This window comes from Ranitomeya imitator, chromosome 8 (assembly GCF_032444005.1).
Source record: "Ranitomeya imitator isolate aRanImi1 chromosome 8, aRanImi1.pri, whole genome shotgun sequence".
NCBI lineage: Eukaryota > Metazoa > Chordata > Amphibia > Anura > Dendrobatidae > Ranitomeya > Ranitomeya imitator.
In genome coordinates this window covers 203,923,029-203,944,291 of record NC_091289.1, presented here as the reverse complement: position 1 = coordinate 203,944,291, position 21,263 = coordinate 203,923,029, and the positions used below count along the sequence as shown (strand labels likewise).

At 59.7% G+C, this 21,263-nt stretch overlaps 1 protein-coding gene across 1 annotated transcript in view; it reads right to left on the bottom strand.

Moving 5' to 3' along the window:
• NSUN4 (NOP2/Sun RNA methyltransferase 4) overlaps nucleotides 1–21,263 on the bottom strand; it is a 75,030-nt gene that overhangs the window by 12,690 nt on the left and 41,077 nt on the right. Inside the window, exons 3-5 of the mRNA XM_069735883.1 lie at nucleotides 16,328–16,479; nucleotides 16,097–16,251; nucleotides 15,893–16,017 (exon numbers count right to left, since the gene is read on the bottom strand). Coding sequence (XP_069591984.1) covers nucleotides 15,893–16,017; nucleotides 16,097–16,251; nucleotides 16,328–16,479 — 432 coding nt within the window. The remainder of the gene's footprint in view (nucleotides 1–15,892; nucleotides 16,018–16,096; nucleotides 16,252–16,327; nucleotides 16,480–21,263) is intronic.

Below are 21,263 nucleotides of genomic sequence, written 5' to 3'. Positions count from 1 at the left end.
GCAGGAGGCGGCTCTGCAGCAGGGGGAGATGGTGCAGCGTGCGGTGCTCTGTGGTGGGGGGGTCACATACTTACAGCAGGAGACGGCTCTGCAGCAGGGGGAGATTGGTGCAGCGTGCAGGGGGGAGTTGTGCAGCGTGCGGTGCTCTGGATGGGGGGGTCACATACTTACAGCAGGAGGCGGCTCTGCAGCAGGGGGAGATTGTGCAGCGTGCGGTGCTCTGGGTGGGGGGTCACATACTTACAGCAGGAGGCGGCTCTGCAGCAGGGGGAGATGGTGCAGCGTGCGGTGCTCTGTGTGGGGGGTGTCACATACTTACAGCAGGAGGCGGCTCTGCAGCAGGGGGAGATGGTGCAGCGTGCGGTGCTCTGTGGTGGGGGGGTCACATACTTACAGCAGGAGGCGGCTCTGCAGCAGGGGGAGATGGTGCAGCGTGCGGTGCTCTGTGGTGGGGGGGTCACATACTTACAGCAGGAGGCGGCTCTGCAGCAGGGGGAGATGGTGCAGCGTGCGGTGCTCTGTGGTGGGGGGTCACATACTTACAGCAGGAGGCGGCTCTGCAGCAGGGGGAGATGGTGCAGCGTGCGGTGCTCTGTGGTGGGGGGTCACATACTTACAGCAGGAGGCGGCTCTGCAGCAGGGGGGAGATTGTGCAGCGTGCGGTGCTCTGGTGGGGGGTCACATACTTACAGCAGGAGGCGGCTCTGCAGCAGGGGGAGATGGTGCAGCGTGCGGTGCTCTGGTGGGGGGGGTCACATACTTACAGCAGGAGGCGGCTCTGCAGCAGGGGGAGATGGTGCAGCGTGCGGTGCTCTGTGGTGGGGGGTCACATACTTACAGCAGGAGGCGGCTCTGCAGCAGGGGGGAGATGGTGCAGCGTGCGGTGCTCTGTGGTGGGGGGGTCACATACTTACAGCAGGAGGACGGCTCTGTCAGCAGGGGGAGATGGTGCAGCGTGCGGTGCTCTGTGGTGGGGGGGTCACATACTTACAGCAGGAGGACGGCTCTGCAGCAGGGGGAGATGGGTGCAGCGTGCGGTGCTCTGTGGTGGGGGGGTCACATACTTACAGCAGGAGGCGGCTCTGCAGCAGGGGGAGATGGTGCAGCGTGCGGTGCTCTGTGGTGGGGGGTCACATACTTACAGCAGGAGACGGCTCTGCAGCAGGGGGAGATGGTGCAGCGTGCGGTGCTCTGGTGGGGGGGGTCACATACTCACAGCAGGAGGCTGCTCTGCAGCAGGGGGAGATGGTGCAGCGTGCAGTGCTCTGTGGTGGGGGGTCACATACTTACAGCAGGAGGCGGCTCTGCAGCAGGGGGAGATGGTGCAGCGTGCGGTGCTCTGTGGTGGGGGGTCACATACTTACAGCAGGAGGCGGCTCTGCAGCAGGGGGAGATGGTGCAGCGTGCGGTGCTCTGTGGTGGGGGGGGTCACATACTTACAGCAGGAGGCGGCTCTGCAGCAGGGGGAGATGGTGCAGCGTGCAGGTGCTCTGTGGTGGGGGGGGTCACATACTTACAGCAGGAGGCGGCTCTGCAGCAGGGGGAGATGGTGCAGCGTGCGGTGCTCTGTGGTGGGGGGTCACATACTTACAGCAGGAGGCTGCTCTGCAGCAGGGGGAGATGGTGCAGCGTGCGGTGCTCTGTGGTGGGGGGTCACATACTTACAGCAGGAGGCGGCTCTGCAGCAGGGGGAGATGGTGCAGCGTGCGGTGCTCTGTGGTGGGGGGGGTCACATACTTACAGCAGGAGGCGGCTCTGCAGCAGGGGGAGATGGTGCAGCGTGCGGTGCTCTGTGGTGGGGGGTCACATACTTACAGCAGGAGGCGGCTCTGCAGCAGGGGGAGATGGTGCAGCGTGCGGTGCTCTGGTGGGGGGGTCACATACTTACAGCAGGAGGCGGCTCTGCAGCAGGGGGAGATGGTGCAGCGTGCGGTGCTCTGTGGTGGGGGGTCACATACTTACAGCAGGAGGCGGCTCTGCAGCAGGGGGAGATGGTGCAGCGTGCGGTGCTCTGTGGTGGGGGGTCACATACTTACAGCAGGAGGCTGCTCTGCAGCAGGGGGAGATGGTGCAGCGTGCAGTGCTCTGTGGTGGGGGGGGGTCACATACTTACAGCAGGAGGCGGCTCTGCAGCAGGGGGAGATGGTGCAGCGTGCGGTGCTCTGTGGTGGGGGGGTCACATACTTACAGCAGGAGGCGGCTCTGCAGCAGGGGGAGATGGTGCAGCGTGCGGTGCTCTGGTGGGGGGTCATATACTTACAGCAGGAGGCGGCTCTGCAGCAGGGGGAGATGGTGCAGCGTGCAGTGCTCTGTGGTGGGGGGTCACATACTTACAGGCAGGAGGCGGCTCTGCAGCAGGGGGAGATGGTGCAGCGTGCGGTGCTCTGTGGTGGGGGGGTCACTACAGCAGGAGGTGGCTCTGCAGCAGGGGGAGATGGTGCAGCGTGCAGTGCTCTGTGGTGGGGGGGGGTCACATACTTACAGCAGGAGGCGGCTCTGCAGCAGGGGGAGATGGTGCAGCGTGCGGTGCTCTGTGGTGGGGGGTCACATACTTACAGCAGGAGGCGGCTCTGCAGCAGGGGGAGATGGTGCAGCGTGCGGTGCTCTGGTGGGGGGTCATATACTTACAGCAGGAGGCGGCTCTGCAGCAGGGGGAGATGGTGCAGCGTGCAGTGCTCTGTGGTGGGGGGGTCACATACTTACAGCAGGAGGCGGCTCTGCAGCAGGGGGAGATGGTGCAGCGTGCGGTGCTCTGTGGTGGGGGGTCACATACTTACAGCAGGAGACGGCTCTGCAGCAGGGGGAGATGGTGCAGCGTGCGGTGCTCTGTGGTGGGGGGGGTCACATACTTACAGCAGGAGGCGGCTCTGCAGCAGGGGGAGATGGTGCAGCGTGCGGTGCTCTGTGGTGGGGGGTCACATACTTACAGCAGGAGGCGGCTCTGCAGCAGGGGGAGATGGTGCAGCGTGCGGTGCTCTGGTGGGGGGTCATATACTTACAGCAGGAGGCGGCTCTGCAGCAGGGGGAGATGGTGCAGCGTGCAGTGCTCTGTGGTGGGGGGTCACATACTTACAGCAGGAGGCGGCTCTGCAGCAGGGGGAGATGGTGCAGCGTGCGGTGCTCTGTGGTGGGGGGTCACTACAGCAGGAGGTGGCTCTGCAGCAGGGGGAGATGGTGCAGCGTGCAGTGCTCTGTGGTGGGGGGGGTCACATACTTACAGCAGGAGGCGGCTCTGCAGCAGGGGGAGATGGTGCAGCGTGCGGTGCTCTGTGGTGGGGGGTCACATACTTACAGCAGGAGGCGGCTCTGCAGCAGGGGGAGATGGTGCAGCGTGCGGTGCTCTGGTGGGGGGTCATATACTTACAGCAGGAGGCGGCTCTGCAGCAGGGGGAGATGGTGCAGCGTGCAGTGCTCTGTGGTGGGGGGTCACATACTTACAGCAGGAGGCGGCTCTGCAGCAGGGGGAGATGGTGCAGCGTGCGGTGCTCTGTGGTGGGGGGTCACATACTTACAGCAGGAGGCGGCTCTGCAGCAGGGGGAGATGGTGCAGCGTGCGGTGCTCTGGTGGGGGGGTCACATACTTACAGCAGGAGGCGGCTCTGCAGCAGGGGGAGATGGTGCAGCGTGCGGTGCTCTGTGGTGGGGGGGTCACATACTTACAGCAGGAGACGGCTCTGCAGCAGGGGGAGATGGTGCAGCGTGCGGTGCTCTGTGGTGGGGGGGTCACATACTTACAGCAGGAGACGGCTCTGCAGCAGGGGGAGATGGTGCAGCGTGCGGTGCTCTGTGGTGGGGGGGTCACATACTTACAGCAGGAGGCGGCTCTGCAGCAGGGGGAGATGGTGCAGCGTGCGGTGCTCTGTGGTGGGGGGGTCACTACAGCAGGAGGTGGCTCTGCAGCAGGGGGAGATGGTGCAGCGTGCAGTGCTCTGTGGTGGGGGGGGTCACATACTTACAGCAGGAGGCGGCTCTGCAGCAGGGGGAGATGGTGCAGCGTGCGGTGCTCTGGTGGGGGGGTCATATACTTACAGCAGGAGGCGGCTCTGCAGCAGGGGGAGATGGTGCAGCGTGCAGTGCTCTGTGGTGGGGGGTCACATACTTACAGCAGGAGGCGGCTCTGCAGCAGGGGGAGATGGTGCAGCGTGCGGTGCTCTGTGGTGGGGGGTCACATACTTACAGCAGGAGGCGGCTCTGCAGCAGGGGGAGATGGTGCAGCGTGCGGTGCTCTGTGGTGGGGGGTCACATACTTACAGCAGGAGGCTGCTCTGCAGCAGGGGGAGATGGTGCAGCGTGCGGTGCTCTGTGGTGGGGGGTCACATACTTACAGCAGGAGGCGGCTCTGCAGCAGGGGGAGATGGTGCAGCGTGCAGTGCTCTGTGGTGGGGGGTCACATACTTACAGCAGGAGGCGGCTCTGCAGCAGGGGGAGATTGTGCAGCGTGCGGTGCTCTGGTGGGGGGTCACATACTTACAGCAGGAGGCGGCTCTGCAGCAGGGGGAGATGGTGCAGCGTGCGGTGCTCTGTGGTGGGGGGTCACATACTTACAGCAGGAGGCGGCTCTGCAGCAGGGGGAGATGGTGCAGCGTGCGGTGCTCTGGTGGGGGGGTCACATACTCACAGCAGGAGGCTGCTCTGCAGCAGGGGGAGATGGTGCAGCGTGCGGTCCTCTGTGGTGGGGGGTCACATACTTACAGCAGGAGGCGGCTCTGCAGCAGGGGGAGATGGTGCAGCGTGCGGTCCTCTGTGGTGGGGGGTCACATACTTACAGCAGGAGGCGGCTCTGCAGCAGGGGGAGATGGTGCAGCGTGCGGTGCTCTGTGGTGGGGGGGGTCACATACTTACAGCAGGAGGCGGCTCTGCAGCAGGGGGAGATGGTGCAGCGTGCGGTGCTCTGTGGTGGGGGTTCACATACTTACAGCAGGAGGCGGCTCTGCAGCAGGGGGAGATGGTGCAGCGTGCGGTGCTCTGTGGTGGTGGGTCACATAATTACAGCAGGAGGCGGCTCTGCAGCAGGGGGAGATGGTGCAGCGTGCGGTGCTCTGTGGTGGGGGGTCACATACTTACAGCAGGAGGCGGCTCTGCAGCAGGGGGAGATGGTGCAGCGTGCGGTGCTCTGTGGTGGGGGGTCACATACTTACAGCAGGAGGCGGCTCTGCAGCAGGGGGAGATGGTGCAGCGTGCGGTGCTCTGTGGTGGGGGGTCACATACTTACAGCAGGAGGCGGCTCTGCAGCAGGGGGAGATGGTGCAGCGTGCGGTGCTCTGTGGTGGGGGGTCACATACAGCAGGAGGCTGCTCTGCAGCAGGGGGAGATGGTGCAGCGTGCAGTGCTCTGTGGTGGGGGGTCACATACTTACAGCAGGAGGCTGCTCTGCAGCAGGGGGAGATGGTGCAGCGTGCGGTGCTCTGTGGTGGGGGGTCACATACTTACAGCAGGAGGCTGCTCTGCAGCAGGGGGAGATGGTGCAGCGTGCGGTGCTCTGGTGGGGGGGTCACATACTTACAGCAGGAGGCGGCTCTGCAGCAGGGGGAGATGGTGCAGCGTGCGGTGCTCTGTGGTGGGGGGTCACATACTTACAGCAGGAGGCGGCTCTGCAGCAGGGGGAGATGGTGCAGCGTGCGGTGCTCTGCTGGGGGGTCACATACTTACAGCAGGAGGCGGCTCTGCAGCAGGGGGAGATGGTGCAGCGTGCGGTGCTCTGTGGTGGGGGGTCACATACTTACAGCAGGAGGCGGCTCTGCAGCAGGGGGAGATGGTGCAGCGTGCGGTGCTCTGTGGTGGGGGGTCACATACTTACAGCAGGAGGCGGCTCTGCAGCAGGGGGAGATGGTGCAGCGTGCAGTGCTCTGTGGTGGGGGGTCACATACTTACAGCAGGAGGCGGCTCTGCAGCAGGGGGAGATGGTGCAGCGTGCGGTGCTCTGTGGTGGGGGGTCACATACTTACAGCAGGAGGCGGCTCTGCAGCAGGGGGAGATGGTGCAGCGTGCGGTGCTCTGGTGGGGGGGTCACATACTTACAGCACGAGGCGGCTCTGCAGCAGGGGGAGATGGTGCAGCGTGCGGTGCTCTGGTGGGGGGGTCACATACTTACAGCAGGAGGCGGCTCTGCAGCAGGGGGAGATGGTGCAGCGTGCAGTGCTCTGGTGGGGGGTCACATACTTACAGCAGGAGGCGGCTCTGCAGCAGGGGGAGATGGTGCAGCGTGCGGTGCTCTGGTGGGGGGTCACATACTTACAGCAGGAGGCGGCTCTGCAGCAGGGGGAGATGGTGCAGCGTGCGGTGCTCTGTGGTGGGGGGTCACATAATTACAACAGGAGGCGGCTCTGCAGCAGGGGGAGATGGTGCAGCGTGCGGTGCTCTGGTGGGGGGTCACATACTTACAGCAGGAGGCGGCTCTGCAGCAGGGGGAGATGGTGCAGCGTGCAGTGCTCTGTGGTGGGGGTCACATACTTACAGCAGGAGGCGGCTCTGCAGCAGGGGGAGATGGTGCAGCGTGCAGTGCTCTGTGGTGGGGGGTCACATACAGCAGGAGGCGGCTCTGCAGCAGGGGGAGATGGTGCAGCGTGCGGTGCTCTGTGGTGGGGGGGTCACATACTTACAGCAGGAGGCGGCTCTGCAGCAGGGGGAGATGGTGCAGCGTGCGGTGCTCTGTGGTGGGGGGTCACATACTTACAGCAGGAGGCTGCTCTGCAGCAGGGGGAGATGGTGCAGCGTGCGGTGCTCTGGTGGGGGGTCACATACTTACAGCAGGAGGCGGCTCTGCAGCAGGGGGAGATGGTGCAGTGTGCGGTGCTCTGTGGTGGGGGGTCACATACTTATAGCAGGAGGCGGCTCTGCAGCAGGGGGAGATGGTGCAGCGTGCGGTGCTCTGGTGGGGGGTCACATACTTACAGCAGGAGGCGGCTCTGCAGCAGGGGGAGATGGTGCAGCGTGCGGTGCTCTGTGGTGGGGGGGTCACATAATTACAGCAGGAGGCTGCTCTGCAGCAGGGGGAGATGGTGCAGCGTGCGGTGCTCTGTGGCGGGGGGTCACATACTTATAGCAGGAGGCGGCTCTGCAGCAGGGGGAGATGGTGCATCGTGCAGTGCTCTGTGGTGGGGGGGTCACATACTTACAGCAGGAGGCGGCTCTGCAGCAGGGGGAGATGGTGCAGCGTGCGGTGCTCTGTGGTGGGGGGGTCACATAATTACAGCAGGAGGCTGCTCTGCAGCAGGGGGAGATGGTGCAGCGTGCGGTGCTCTGTGGCGGGGGGTCACATACTTATAGCAGGAGGCGGCTCTGCAGCAGGGGGAGATGGTGCATCGTGCAGTGCTCTGTGGTGGGGGGGTCACATACTTACAGCAGGAGGCGGCTCTGCAGCAGGGGGAGATGGTGCAGCGTGCGGTGCTCTGTGGTGGGGGGGTCACATACTTACAGCAGGAGGCGGCTCTGCAGCAGGGGGAGATGGTGCATCGTGCAGTGCTCTGTGGTGGGGGGGTCACATACTTACAGCAGGAGGCGGCTCTGCAGCAGGGGGAGATGGTGCAGCGTGCAGTGCTCTGTGGTGGGGGGGTCACATAATTACAGCAGGAGGCTGCTCTGCAGCAGGGGGAGATGGTGCAGCGTGCGGTGCTCTGTGGCGGGGGGTCACATACTTATAGCAGGAGGCGGCTCTGCAGCAGGGGGAGATGGTGCATCGTGCGGTGCTCTGTGGTGGGGGGGTCACATACTTACAGCAGGAGGCGGCTCTGCAGCAGGGGGAGATGGTGCAGCGTGCGGTGCTCTGTGGTGGGGGGTCACATACTTACAGCAGGAGGCGGCTCTGCAGCAGGGGGAGATGGTGCAGCGTGCAGTGCTCTGTGGTGGGGGGTCACATACTTACAGCAGGAGGCGGCTCTGCAGCAGGGGGAGATGGTGCAGCGTGCAGTGCTCTGTGGTGGGGGGTCACATACTTACAGCAGGAGGCGGCTCTGCAGCAGGGGGAGATGGTGCAGCGTGCGGTGCTCTGTGGTGGGGGGTCACATACTTACAGCAGGAGGCGGCTCTGCAGCAGGGGGAGATGGTGCATCGTGCGGTGCTCTGTGGTGGGGGGTCACATACAGCAGGAGGCTGCTCTGCAGCAGGGGGAGATGGTGCAGCGTGCGGTGCTCTGGTGGGGGGTCACATACTTACAGGAGGCGGCTCTGCAGCAGGGGGAGATGGTGCAGCGTGCGGTGCTCTGTGGTGGGGGGTCACATACTTACAGCAGGAGGCGGCTCTGCAGCAGGGGGAGATGGTGCAGCGTGCGGTGCTCTGTGGTGGGGGGTCACATACAGCAGGAGGCTGCTCTGCAGCAGGGGGAGATGGTGCAGCGTGCAGTGCTCTGTGGTGGGGGGTCACATACTTACAGCAGGAGGCGGCTCTGCAGCAGGGGGAGATGGTGCAGCGTGCGGTGCTCTGTGGTGGGGGGGTCACATACTTACAGCAGGAGGCGGCTCTGCAGCAGGGGGAGATTGTGCAGCGTGCGGTGCTCTGGTGGGGGGTCACATACTTACAGCAGGAGGCGGCTCTGCAGCAGGGGGAGATGGTGCAGCGTGCGGTGCTCTGTGGTGGGGGGGTCACATACTTACAGCAGGAGGCGGCTCTGCAGCAGGGGGAGATGGTGCAGCGTGCGGTGCTCTGTGGTGGGGGTCACATAATTACAGCAGGAGGCGGCTCTGCAGCAGGGGGAGATGGTGCAGCGTGCGGTGCTCTGTGGTGGGGGGTCACATACTTACAGCAGGAGGCTGCTCTGCAGCAGGGGGAGATGGTGCAGCGTGCGGTGCTCTGGTGGGGGGTCACATACTTACAGCAGGAGGCGGCTCTGCAGCAGGGGGAGATGGTGCAGCGTGCGGTGCTCTGTGGTGGGGGGTCACATACTTACAGCAGGAGGCGGCTCTGCAGCAGGGGGAGATGGTGCAGCGTGCGGTGCTCTGTGGTGGGGGGTCACATACTTACAGCAGGAGGCGGCTCTGCAGCAGGGGGAGATGGTGCAGCGTGCGGTGCTCTGCTGGGGGGGTCACATACTTACAGCAGGAGGCGGCTCTGCAGCAGGGGGAGATGGTGCAGCGTGCAGTGCTCTGTGGTGGGGGGTCACATACTCACAGCAGGAGGCGGCTCTGCAGCAGGGGGAGATGGTGCATCGTGCGGTGCTCTGTGGTGGGGGGTCACATACTTACAGCAGGAGGCGGCTCTGCAGCAGGGGGAGATGGTGCAGCGTGCGGTGCTCTGTGGTGGGGGGGTCACATAATTACAGCAGGAGGCTGCTCTGCAGCAGGGGGAGATGGTGCAGCGTGCGGTGCTCTGTGGCGGGGGGTCACATACTTATAGCAGGAGGCGGCTCTGCAGCAGGGGGAGATGGTGCATCGTGCAGTGCTCTGTGGTGGGGGGGTCACATACTTACAGCAGGAGGCGGCTCTGCAGCAGGGGGAGATGGTGCATCGTGCAGTGCTCTGTGGTGGGGGGGTCACATACTTACAGCAGGAGGCGGCTCTGCAGCAGGGGGAGATGGTGCAGCGTGCAGTGCTCTGTGGTGGGGGGGTCACATAATTACAGCAGGAGGCTGCTCTGCAGCAGGGGGAGATGGTGCAGCGTGCGGTGCTCTGTGGCGGGGGGTCACATACTTATAGCAGGAGGCGGCTCTGCAGCAGGGGGAGATGGTGCATCGTGCAGTGCTCCGTGGTGGGGGGGTCACATACTTACAGCAGGAGGCGGCTCTGCAGCAGGGGGAGATGGTGCAGCGTGCGGTGCTCTGTGGTGGGGGGGTCACATACTTACAGCAGGAGGCGGCTCTGCAGCAGGGGGAGATGGTGCAGCGTGCAGTGCTCTGTGGTGGGGGGGTCACATACTTACAGCAGGAGGCTGCTCTGCAGCAGGGGGAGATGGTGCAGCGTGCGGTGCTCTGTGCTGGGGGGTCACATACTTACAGCAGGAGGCGGCTCTGCAGCAGGGGGAGATGGTGCAGCGTGCGGTGCTCTGGTGGGGGGTCACATACTTACAGCAGGAGGCGGCTCTGCAGCAGGGGGAGATGGTGCAGTGTGCGGTGCTCTGTGGTGGGGGGGTCACATACTTACAGCAGGAGGCGGCTCTGCAGCAGGGGGAGATGGTGCAGCGTGCGGTGCTCTGTGGTGGGGGGTCACATACTTACAGCAGGAGGCGGCTCTGCAGCAGGGGGAGATGGTGCAGCGTGCAGTGCTCTGTGGTGGGGGGTCACATACTTACAGCAGGAGGCGGCTCTGCAGCAGGGGGAGATGGTGCAGCGTGCGGTGCTCTGTGGTGGGGGGTCACATACTTACAGCAGGAGGCGGCTCTGCAGCAGGGGGAGATGGTGCATCGTGCGGTGCTCTGTGGTGGGGGGTCACATACAGCAGGAGGCTGCTCTGCAGCAGGGGGAGATGGTGCAGCGTGCGGTGCTCTGGTGGGGGGTCACATACTTACAGGAGGCGGCTCTGCAGCAGGGGGAGATGGTGCAGCGTGCGGTGCTCTGTGGTGGGGGGTCACATACTTACAGCAGGAGGCGGCTCTGCAGCAGGGGGAGATGGTGCAGCGTGCGGTGCTCTGTGGTGGGGGGTCACATACAGCAGGAGGCTGCTCTGCAGCAGGGGGAGATGGTGCAGCGTGCAGTGCTCTGTGGTGGGGGGTCACATACTTACAGCAGGAGGCGGCTCTGCAGCAGGGGGAGATGGTGCAGCGTGCGGTGCTCTGTGGTGGGGGGGTCACATACTTACAGCAGGAGGCGGCTCTGCAGCAGGGGGAGATTGTGCAGCGTGCGGTGCTCTGGTGGGGGGTCACATACTTACAGCAGGAGGCGGCTCTGCAGCAGGGGGAGATGGTGCAGCGTGCGGTGCTCTGTGGTGGGGGGGTCACATACTTACAGCAGGAGGCGGCTCTGCAGCAGGGGGAGATGGTGCAGCGTGCGGTGCTCTGTGGTGGGGGTCACATAATTACAGCAGGAGGCGGCTCTGCAGCAGGGGGAGATGGTGCAGCGTGCGGTGCTCTGTGGTGGGGGGTCACATACTTACAGCAGGAGGCTGCTCTGCAGCAGGGGGAGATGGTGCAGCGTGCGGTGCTCTGGTGGGGGGTCACATACTTACAGCAGGAGGCGGCTCTGCAGCAGGGGGAGATGGTGCAGCGTGCGGTGCTCTGTGGTGGGGGGTCACATACTTACAGCAGGAGGCGGCTCTGCAGCAGGGGGAGATGGTGCAGCGTGCGGTGCTCTGTGGTGGGGGGTCACATACTTACAGCAGGAGGCGGCTCTGCAGCAGGGGGAGATGGTGCAGCGTGCGGTGCTCTGCTGGGGGGTCACATACTTACAGCAGGAGGCGGCTCTGCAGCAGGGGGAGATGGTGCAGCGTGCAGTGCTCTGTGGTGGGGGGTCACATACTCACAGCAGGAGGCGGCTCTGCAGCAGGGGGAGATGGTGCATCGTGCGGTGCTCTGTGGTGGGGGGTCACATACTTACAGCAGGAGGCGGCTCTGCAGCAGGGGGAGATGGTGCAGCGTGCGGTGCTCTGTGGTGGGGGGTCACATACTTACAGCAGGAGGCGGCTCTGCAGCAGGGGGAGATGGTGCAGCGTGCAGTGCTCTGTGGTGGGGGGTCACATACTTACAGCACGAGGCGGCTCTGCAGCAGGGGGAGATGGTGCAGCGTGCGGTGCTCTGTGGTGGGGGGTCATATACTTACAGCAGGAGGCGGCTCTGCAGCAGGGGGAGATGGTGCATCGTGCGGTGCTCTGTGGTGGGGGGTCACATACTTACAGCAGGAGGCGGCTCTGCAGCAGGGGGAGATGGTGCAGCGTGCGGTGCTCTGTGGTGGGGGGTCATATACTTACAGCAGGAGGCGGCTCTGCAGCAGGGGGAGATGGTGCATCGTGCGGTGCTCTGTGGTGGGGGGTCACATACTTACAGCAGGAGGCGGCTCTGCAGCAGGGGGAGATGGTGCAGCGTGCGGTGCTCTGTGGTGGGGGGTCATATACTTACAGCAGGAGGCGGCTCTGCAGCAGGGGGAGATGGTGCAGCGTGCGGTGCTCTGTGGTGGGGGGTCACATACTTACAGCAGGAGGCGGCTCTGCAGCAGGGGGAGATGGTGCAGCGTGCAGTGCTCTGTGGTGGGGGGTCACATACTTACAGCAGGAGGCGGCTCTGCAGCAGGGGGAGATGGTGCAGCGTGCAGTGCTCTGGTGGGGGGTCACATACTTACAGCAGGAGGCGGCTCTGCAGCAGGGGGAGATGGTGCAGCGTGCGGTGCTCTGGTGGGGGGTCACATACTTACAGCAGGAGGCGGCTCTGCAGCAGGGGGAGATGGTGCAGCGTGCGGTGCTCTGTGGTGGGGGGTCACATACTTACAGCAGGAGGCGGCTCTGCAGCAGGGGGAGATGGTGCAGCGTGCAGTGCTCTGTGGTGGGGGGTCACATACAGCAGGAGGCGGCTCTGCAGCAGGGGGAGATGGTGCAGCGTGCAGTGCTCTGTGGTGGGGGGGTCACATAATTACAGCAGGAGGCGGCTCTGCAGCAGGGGGAGATGGTGCAGCGTGCGGTGCTCTGTGGCGGGGGGGTCACATACTTATAGCAGGAGGCGGCTCTGCAGCAGGGGGAGATGGTGCATCGTGCGGTGCTCTGTGGTGGGGGGGTCACATACTTACAGCAGGAGGCGGCTCTGCAGCAGGGGGAGATGGTGCAGCGTGCAGTGCTCTGTGGTGGGGGGGTCACATACTTACAGCAGGAGGCGGCTCTGCAGCAGGGGGAGATGGTGCAGCGTGCGGTGCTCTGTGGTGGGGGGTCACATACTTACAGCAGGAGGCGGCTCTGCAGCAGGGGGAGATGGTGCAGCGTGCGGTGCTCTGGTGGGGGGGTCACATACTTACAGCAGGAGGCGGCTCTGCAGCAGGGGGAGATGGTGCAGCGTGCAGTGCTCTGTGGTGGGGGGTCACATACTTACAGCAGGAGGCGGCTCTGCAGCAGGGGGAGATGGTGCAGCGTGCGGTGCCCTGGTGGGGGGTCACATACTTACAGCAGGAGGCGGCTCTGCAGCAGGGGGAGATGGTGCAGTGTGCGGTGCTCTGTGGTGGGGGGGTCACATACTTACAGCAGGAGGCGGCTCTGCAGCAGGGGGAGATGGTGCAGCGTGCGGTGCTCTGTGGTGGGGGGTCACATACTTACAGCAGGAGGCGGCTCTGCAGCAGGGGGAGATGGTGCAGCGTGCGGTGCTCTGTGGTGGGGGGGTCACATACTTACAGCAGGAGGCGGCTCTGCAGCAGGGGGAGATGGTGCAGCGTGCGGTGCTCTGGTGGGGGGTCACATACTTACAGCAGGAGGCGGCTCTGCAGCAGGGGGAGATGGTGCAGCGTGCGGTGCTCTGGTGGGGGGTCACATACTTACAGCAGGAGGCGGCTCTGCAGCAGGGGGAGATGGTGCAGCGTGCGGTGCTCTGTGGTGGGGGGTCACATACTTACAGCAGGAGGCGGCTCTGCAGCAGGGGGAGATGGTGCAGCGTGCGGTGCTCTGTGGTGGGGGGTCACATACTTACAGCAGGAGGCGGCTCTGCAGCAGGGGGAGATGGTGCAGCGTGCGGTGCTCTGTGGTGGGGGGTCACATACTTACAGCAGGAGGCGGCTCTGCAGCAGGGGGAGATGGTGCAGCGTGCGGTGCTCTGGTGGGGGGTCACATACTTACAGCAGGAGGCGGCTCTGCAGCAGGGGGAGATGGTGCAGCGTGCGGTGCTCTGTGGTGGGGGGTCACATACTTACAGCAGGAGGCGGCTCTGCAGCAGGGGGAGATGGTGCAGCGTGCGGTGCTCTGTGGTGGGGGGGTCACATACTTACAGCAGGAGGCGGCTCTGCAGCAGGGGGAGATGGTGCAGCGTGCGGTGCTCTGGTGGGGGGTCACATACTTACAGCAGGAGGCGGCTCTGCAGCAGGGGGAGATGGTGCATCGTGCGGTGCTCTGGTGGGGGGTCATATACTTACAGCAGGAGGCGGCTCTGCAGCAGGGGGAGATGGTGCAGCGTGCGGTGCTCTGGTGGGGGGTCACATACTTACAGCAGGAGGCGGCTCTGCAGCAGGGGGAGATGGTGCAGCGTGCGGTGCTCTGTGGTGGGGGGTCACATACTTACAGCAGGAGGCGGCTCTGCAGCAGGGGGAGATGGTGCAGCGTGCGGTGCTCTGTGGTGGGGGGGTCACATACTTACAGCAGGAGGCGGCTCTGCAGCAGGGGGAGATGGTGCAGCGTGCGGTGCTCTGGTGGGGGGTCACATACTTACAGCAGGAGGCGGCTCTGCAGCAGGGGGAGATGGTGCATCGTGCGGTGCTCTGGTGGGGGGTCATATACTTACAGCAGGAGGCGGCTCTGCAGCAGGGGGAGATTGTGAAGCGTGCGGTGCTCTGTGGTGGGGGGGTCACATACTTACAGCAGGAGGCGGCTCTGCAGCAGGGGGAGATGGTGCAGCGTGCGGTGCTCTGTGGTGGGGGGTCACATACTTACAGCAGGAGGCGGCTCTGCAGCAGGGGGAGATGGTGCAGCGTGCGGTGCTCTGGTGGGGGGTCACATACTTACAGCAGGAGGCGGCTCTGCAGCAGGGGGAGATGGTGCATCGTGCGGTGCTCTGGTGGGGGGTCATATACTTACAGCAGGAGGCGGCTCTGCAGCAGGGGGAGATTGTGAAGCGTGCGGTGCTCTGTGGTGGGGGGGTCACATACTTACAGCAGGAGGCGGCTCTGCAGCAGGGGGAGATGGTGCATCGTGCGGTGCTCTGTGGTGGGGGGTCACATACTTACAGCAGGAGGCGGCTCTGCAGCAGGGGGAGATGGTGCATCGTGCGGTGCTCTGGTGGGGGGTCATATACTTACAGCAGGAGGCGGCTCTGCAGCAGGGGGAGATTGTGAAGCGTGCGGTGCTCTGTGGTGGGGGGGTCACATACTTACAGCAGGAGGCGGCTCTGCAGCAGGGGGAGATGGTGCATCGTGCGGTGCTCTGTGGTGGGGGGTCACATACTTACAGCAGGAGGCGGCTCTGCAGCAGGGGGAGATGGTGCAGCGTGCGGTGCTCTGTGGTGGGGGGTCACATACTTACAGCAGGAGGCGGCTCTGCAGCAGGGGGAGATGGTGCAGCGTGCGGTGCTCTGTGGTGGGGGGGGGTCACATACTTACAGCAGGAGGCGGCTCTGCAGCAGGGGGAGATTGTGAAGCGTGCGGTGCTCTGTGGTGGGGGGGGGGGTCCACATACTTACAGCAGGAGGCGGCTCTGCAGCAGGGGGAGATGGTGCAGCGTGCGGTGCTCTGTGGTGGTGGGGGGTCACATACTTACAGCAGGAGGCGGCTCTGCAGCAGGGGGACATGGTGCAGCGTGCGGTGCTCTGTGGTGGTGGGTCATATACTTACAGCAGGAGGCGGCTCTGCAGCAGGGGGAGATGGTGCAGCGTGCGGTGCTCTGTGGTGGGGGGTCACATACTTACAGCAGGAGGCGGCTCTGCAGCAGGGGGAGATGGTGCAGCGTGCAGTGCTCTGTGGTGGGGGGGTCACATACTTACAGCAGGAGGCGGCTCTGCAGCAGGGGGAGATGGTGCAGCGTGCGGTGCTCTGTGGTGGGGGGTCACATACTTACAGCAGGAGGCGGCTCTGCAGCAGGGGGAGATGGTGCAGCGTGCGGTGCTCTGTGGTGGTGGGGGGTCACATACTTACAGCAGGAGGCGGCTCTGCAGCAGGGGGAGATGGTGCAGCGTGCGGTGCTCTGTGGTGGGGGGGTCACATACTTACAGCAGGAGGCGGCTCTGCAGCAGGGGGAGATGGTGCAGCGTGCGGTGCTCTGTGGTGGGGGGTCCACATACTTACAGCAGGAGACGGCTCTGCAGCAGGGGGAGATGGTGCAGCGTGCGGTGCTCTGGTGGGGGGTCATATACTTACAGCAGGAGGCGGCTCTGCAGCAGGGGGAGATTGTGGCGCTCTCTTGTCCTTGTGCGGTGGAATATGTTGTTCTCCTCCTCCAGCAGTGAGTGTCTGTCTGTGGTGCACGGCGCATCCACCAGGACCTGTACGTGGAAGGGTGATAGGTCACAAGTGCGGCAGGATCAGCGGTGCCCTCACCGTGTGCCATCCCCCGATACTAACCCGGTCATACATGGCGTCCTCCGGCCAGTCTCTACCGTCCCTGGAGGTGAGCCGCACCCGGCCCTCTGTGCGAAACTCCCCTGGGATGTAGGAGTGCAGGACGCGCCGCAGGCGGTTACAGCGGGAGACGGAGGGATCGTTGGCTGCCAAAAATCCTACAGCGGAAAGCTGAGCGATAAGTGAGAGCATAAAAGTATCTGCACCCACAAACCCATCACAACCACCGCTTACTGCAGTCCCCCATCAGCAGTGCCAGCGTCTTCCCTCCCGGAGCGGCGCACAGATCCAGGACACTGTGATCGGACTGGACATCCAGAGCGAGGACAGGAAGAAGCGAGGCGGCGTCCAGCAGGTAATAATCCAGGAGGCCACGGGCGCCGGACCTGACGGGGAACAATATTAATGGATGATCCGAACAATGGCACAGAGCGCAGCAGCCGCTTCAATGACAGATCATGGAGGACTGTTATCTTTAATCCACGAAACGTACGACGGGCATCCCACCAACCACTGCCCGGAGGCGGCTGTAATAATCCCTGGAGACGGAGGCGGCTGTAATAATCCCCGGAGACTGTAATAATTCCTGGAGGTGACTGTAGTAATCCCTGGAGACAGAGGGGGCTGTAATAATCCCCGGAGACTGTAATAATCCCTGGAGACTGTAATAATCCCTGGAGGTGACTGTAGTAATCCCTGGAGACAGAGGAGGCTGTAATAATCCCCGGAGACTGTAATAATTCCTGGAGATGGAGGAGGCTGTAATAATTCCCAGAGACTGTAATAATCCCTGGAGACGGAGGCGGCTGTAATAATCCCCGGAGACTGTAATAATCCCTGGAGACGGAGGCGGCTGTAATAATCCCCGGAGACTGTAATAATTCCTGGAGATGGAGGAGGCTGTAATAATTCCCAGAGGCTGTAATAATCCCTGGAGACGGAGGCGGCTGTAATAATCCCCGGAGACTGTAATAATCTCTGGAGATGGAGGAGGCTGTAATAATTCCCAGAAATGGAGGAGACTGTAATAATTCCCGGAGACTGTAATAATCCCTGGAGATGGAGGCGGCTGTAATAATCCCCGGAGACTGTAATAATTCCTGGAGGTGACTGTAGTACCCTTGGAGACGGAGGGGGCTGTAATAATCCCCGGAGACTGTAATAATCTCTGGAGATGGAGGAGGCTGTAATAATCCCCGGAGACTGTAATAATTCCCAGAGATGGAGGAGACTGTAATAATCCCCGGAGACTGTAATAATCTCTGGAGATGGAGGGGGCTGTAATAATCCCGAGACGGCTGTAATAATCTCCAGAGACGGAGATGGCTGTAATAATTACAGTCATAATTGAAAGTGTTGGCACCCCTGAAACTGATCAAGAAAATTAAAATTAAGTATTTCTCCCAGCACATTATTGTAATTCCACGTTTTGCTACACACAGGTTTTTGTTGTGTGTGTACTGGAACAACTCAAAAACAGAGTAAAAAAGAATTGGACAAAATTTCACACAAAACGCCCAAAATGGGCAGGACAAAAGCGTTGGCCCCGTCAACTTAATATTTGCTTGCTCCCCCCTTTGAAATGAATAATCACCATCAATCGCTTCTTATAACCATCCACCAGCTTCTTACACCGCTCACCTGGAATTTTGGACGACTCTTCTTACAAACTGCTCCAGGTCTCAATTATAGCGCCATTTATTCCATGGCGCTTTACATGTGAGGGTGTACATAATAAACACAAGTACAATAATCTTACACACAATACAAGTCACGACTGGTACAGGAGGAGAGAGGACTCTGTCCGTGAGGGCTCACAGTCTACAAGGTGAAGGTAGAGCTGGTCGTGCAGCGGTTTGGTGGTTACTGCAGGTTGTATCCTTGTCGCGAGATCTAGGTCTTCTAGTTCTTTTTGAAGGTTTCGATGGAAGGCGAGAGTCTGATGTGTTGTGGTAGAGGGTTCCAGAGGTGGGGTGATACGCGAGAGAAATCTTGTATGCGATTGTGGAGAATAGAGAAGATCGGAGGTTGCGTGTAGGTAAGTACCGGGAGACGAGGTCACAGATGTATGGAGGAGACAGGTTGCGGATGGCTTTGTACGTCATGGTTAGGGTTTTGTAGTGGAGTCTCTGGGTAATGGGGAGCCAGTGAAGGGATTGACAGAGGGGAGAGGCCGGGGAATAGCGGGGGGACAGGTGGATCAGTCGGGCAGCAGAGTTTAGAATAGATTGGAGGGGTGCGAGAGTGTTAGAGGGGAGGCCACAGAGTAGGAGGTTGCAGTAGTCAAGGTGGGAGATGATGAGGGCATGGACTAGGGTTTTGCAGATTCTTGGTTGAGTAATGTACAGATCAAAGAAATATTTCTGAGCTGAAGTCAGCAGGAAGTGGAAAGGGCTTGGATATGTGGTTTGAAGGAGAGATCAGTGTCAAGGATTACCCCGAGGCAGCGAGCTTGTGGGACTGGGGAGAGTGGGCATCCATTTAATGGATAGGTCTGTTTGGGGGGGGGGGGTGGCTTAGCCACCACAAAAACATTGAACTTTAGGAAGGCAAAGTTTGAACAGCTTAGAGATGCCCTTAATCTGGTAGACTGGGACAATATCCTCAGAAATGAGAATACAGATAATAAATGGGAAATGTTTAAGAACATCCTAAATAGGCAGTGTAAGCGGTTTATACCTTGTGGGAATAAAAGGACTAGAAATAGGAAAAACCCAATGTGGCTAAACAAAGAAGTAAGACAGGCAATTAACAGTAAAAAGAAAGCATTTGCACTACTAAAGCAGGATGGCACCATTGAAGCTCTAAAAAACTATAGGGAGAAAAATACTTTATCTAAAAAACTAATTAAAGCTGCCAAAAAGGAAACAGAGAAGCACATTGCTAAGGAGAGTAAAACTAATCCCAAACTGTTCTTCAACTATATCAATAGTAAAAGAATAAAAACTGAAAATGTAGGCCCCTTAAAAAATAGTGAGGAAAGAATGGTTGTAGATGACGAGGAAAAAGCTAACATATTAAACACCTTCTTCTCCACGGTATTCACGGTGGAAAATGAAATGCTAGGTGAAATCCCAAGAAACAATGAAAACCCTATATTAAGGGTCACCAATCTAACCCAAGAAGAGGTGCGAAACCGGCTAAATAAGATTAAAATAGATAAATCTCCGGGTCCGGATGGCATACACCCACGAGTACTAAGAGAACTAAGTAATGTAATAGATAAACCATTATTTCTTATTTTTAGTGACTCTATAGCGACAGGGTCTGTTCCGCAGGACTGGCGCATAGCAAATGTGGTGCCAATATTCAAAAAGGGCTCTAAAAGTGACCCTGGAAATTATAGGCCAGTAAGTCTAACCTCTATTGTTGGTAAAATATTTGAAGGGTTTCTGAGGGATGTTATTCTGGATTATCTCAATGAGAATAACTGTTTAACTCCATATCAGCATGGGTTTATGAGAAATCGCTCCTGTCAAACCAATCTAATCAGTTTTTATGAAGAGGTAAGCTATAGGCTGGACCACGGTGAGTCATTGGACGTGGTATATCTCGATTTTTCCAAAGCGTTTGATACCGTGCCGCACAAGAGGTTGGTACACAAAATGAGAATGCTTGGTCTGGGGGAAAATGTGTGTAAATGGGTTAGTAACTGGCTTAGTGATAGAAAGCAGAGGGTGGTTATAAATGGTATAGTCTCTAACTGGGTCGCTGTGACCAGTGGGGTACCGCAGGGGTCGGTATTGGGACCTGTTCTCTTCAACATATTCATTAATGATCTGGTAGAAGGTTTACACAGTAAAATATCGATATTTGCAGATGATACAAAACTATGTAAAGCAGTTAATACAAGAGAAGATAGTATTCTGCTACAGATGGATCTGGATAAGTTGGAAACTTGGGCTGAAAGGTGGCAGATGAGGTTTAACAATGATAAATGTAAGGTTATACACATGGGAAGAGGGAATCAATATCACCATTACACACTGAACGGGAAACCACTGGGTAAATCTGACAGGGAGAAGGACTTGGGGATCCTAGTTAATGATAAACTTACCTGGAGCAGCCAGTGCCAGGCAGCAGCTGCCAAGGCAAACAGGATCATGGGGTGCATTAAAAGAGGTCTGGATACACATGATGAGAGCATTATACTGCCTCTGTACAAATCCCTAGTTAGACCGCACATGGAGTACTGTGTCCAGTTTTGGGCACCGGTGCTCAGGAAGGATATAATGGAACTAGAGAGAGTACAAAGGAGGGCAACAAAATTAATAAAGGGGATGGGAGAACTACAATACCCAGATAGATTAGCGAAATTAGGATTATTTAGTCTAGAAAAAAGACGACTGAGGGGCGATCTAATAACCATGTATAAGTATATAAGGGGACAATACAAATATCTCGCTGAGGATCTGTTTATAACAAGAAAGGTGACGGGCACAAGGGGCCATTCTTTGCGTCTGGAGGAGAGCAGGTTTTTCCACCAACATAGAAGAGGATTCTTTACTGTTAGGGCGGTGAGAATCTGGAATTGCTTGCCTGAGGAGGTGGTGATGGCGAACTCAGTCGAGGGGTTCAAGAGAGGCCTGGATGTCTTCCTGGAGCAGAACAATATTGTATCATACAATTATTAGGTTCTGTAGAAGGACGTAGATCTGGGGATTTATTATGATGGAATATAGGCTGAACTGGATGGACAAATGGCTTTTTTCGGCCTTACTAACTATGTTACATCTGGACTGTCCTGAATTACAACCTTTCATCAATTCTTCTCTACCATCCAGGGAGATTAGCTACGGTACCAAGAGTTGTAAACTTGGTTATGTTGTGCCCCATGGACAAAGGAACATGAAGATCGCTGGAGATGGACATGTAACCCTGAGTCTGCTGATGTATCGTTCAACAATTTTGGTTGTCAAGTCCTCAGTTCTCGCTTTCTGTTTTCTATCGTAGTGCGGCACACAGACACACAATGATTGAGGCAGTGGCTCCCCTTATCATCTGGTTTCAGGTGTGATTTTCATATTGCCCACTCCTGTTACTTGCAACTGGTGAGTCTGAATGAGCATCACATGATAGAAACAAAGTTGTTTACCCAAAATTTTAGAAAGGCGCCAACAATTTTGTCCAGACCATTTTGGGGGTTTTGTGTGAAATTATGTCCAATTTG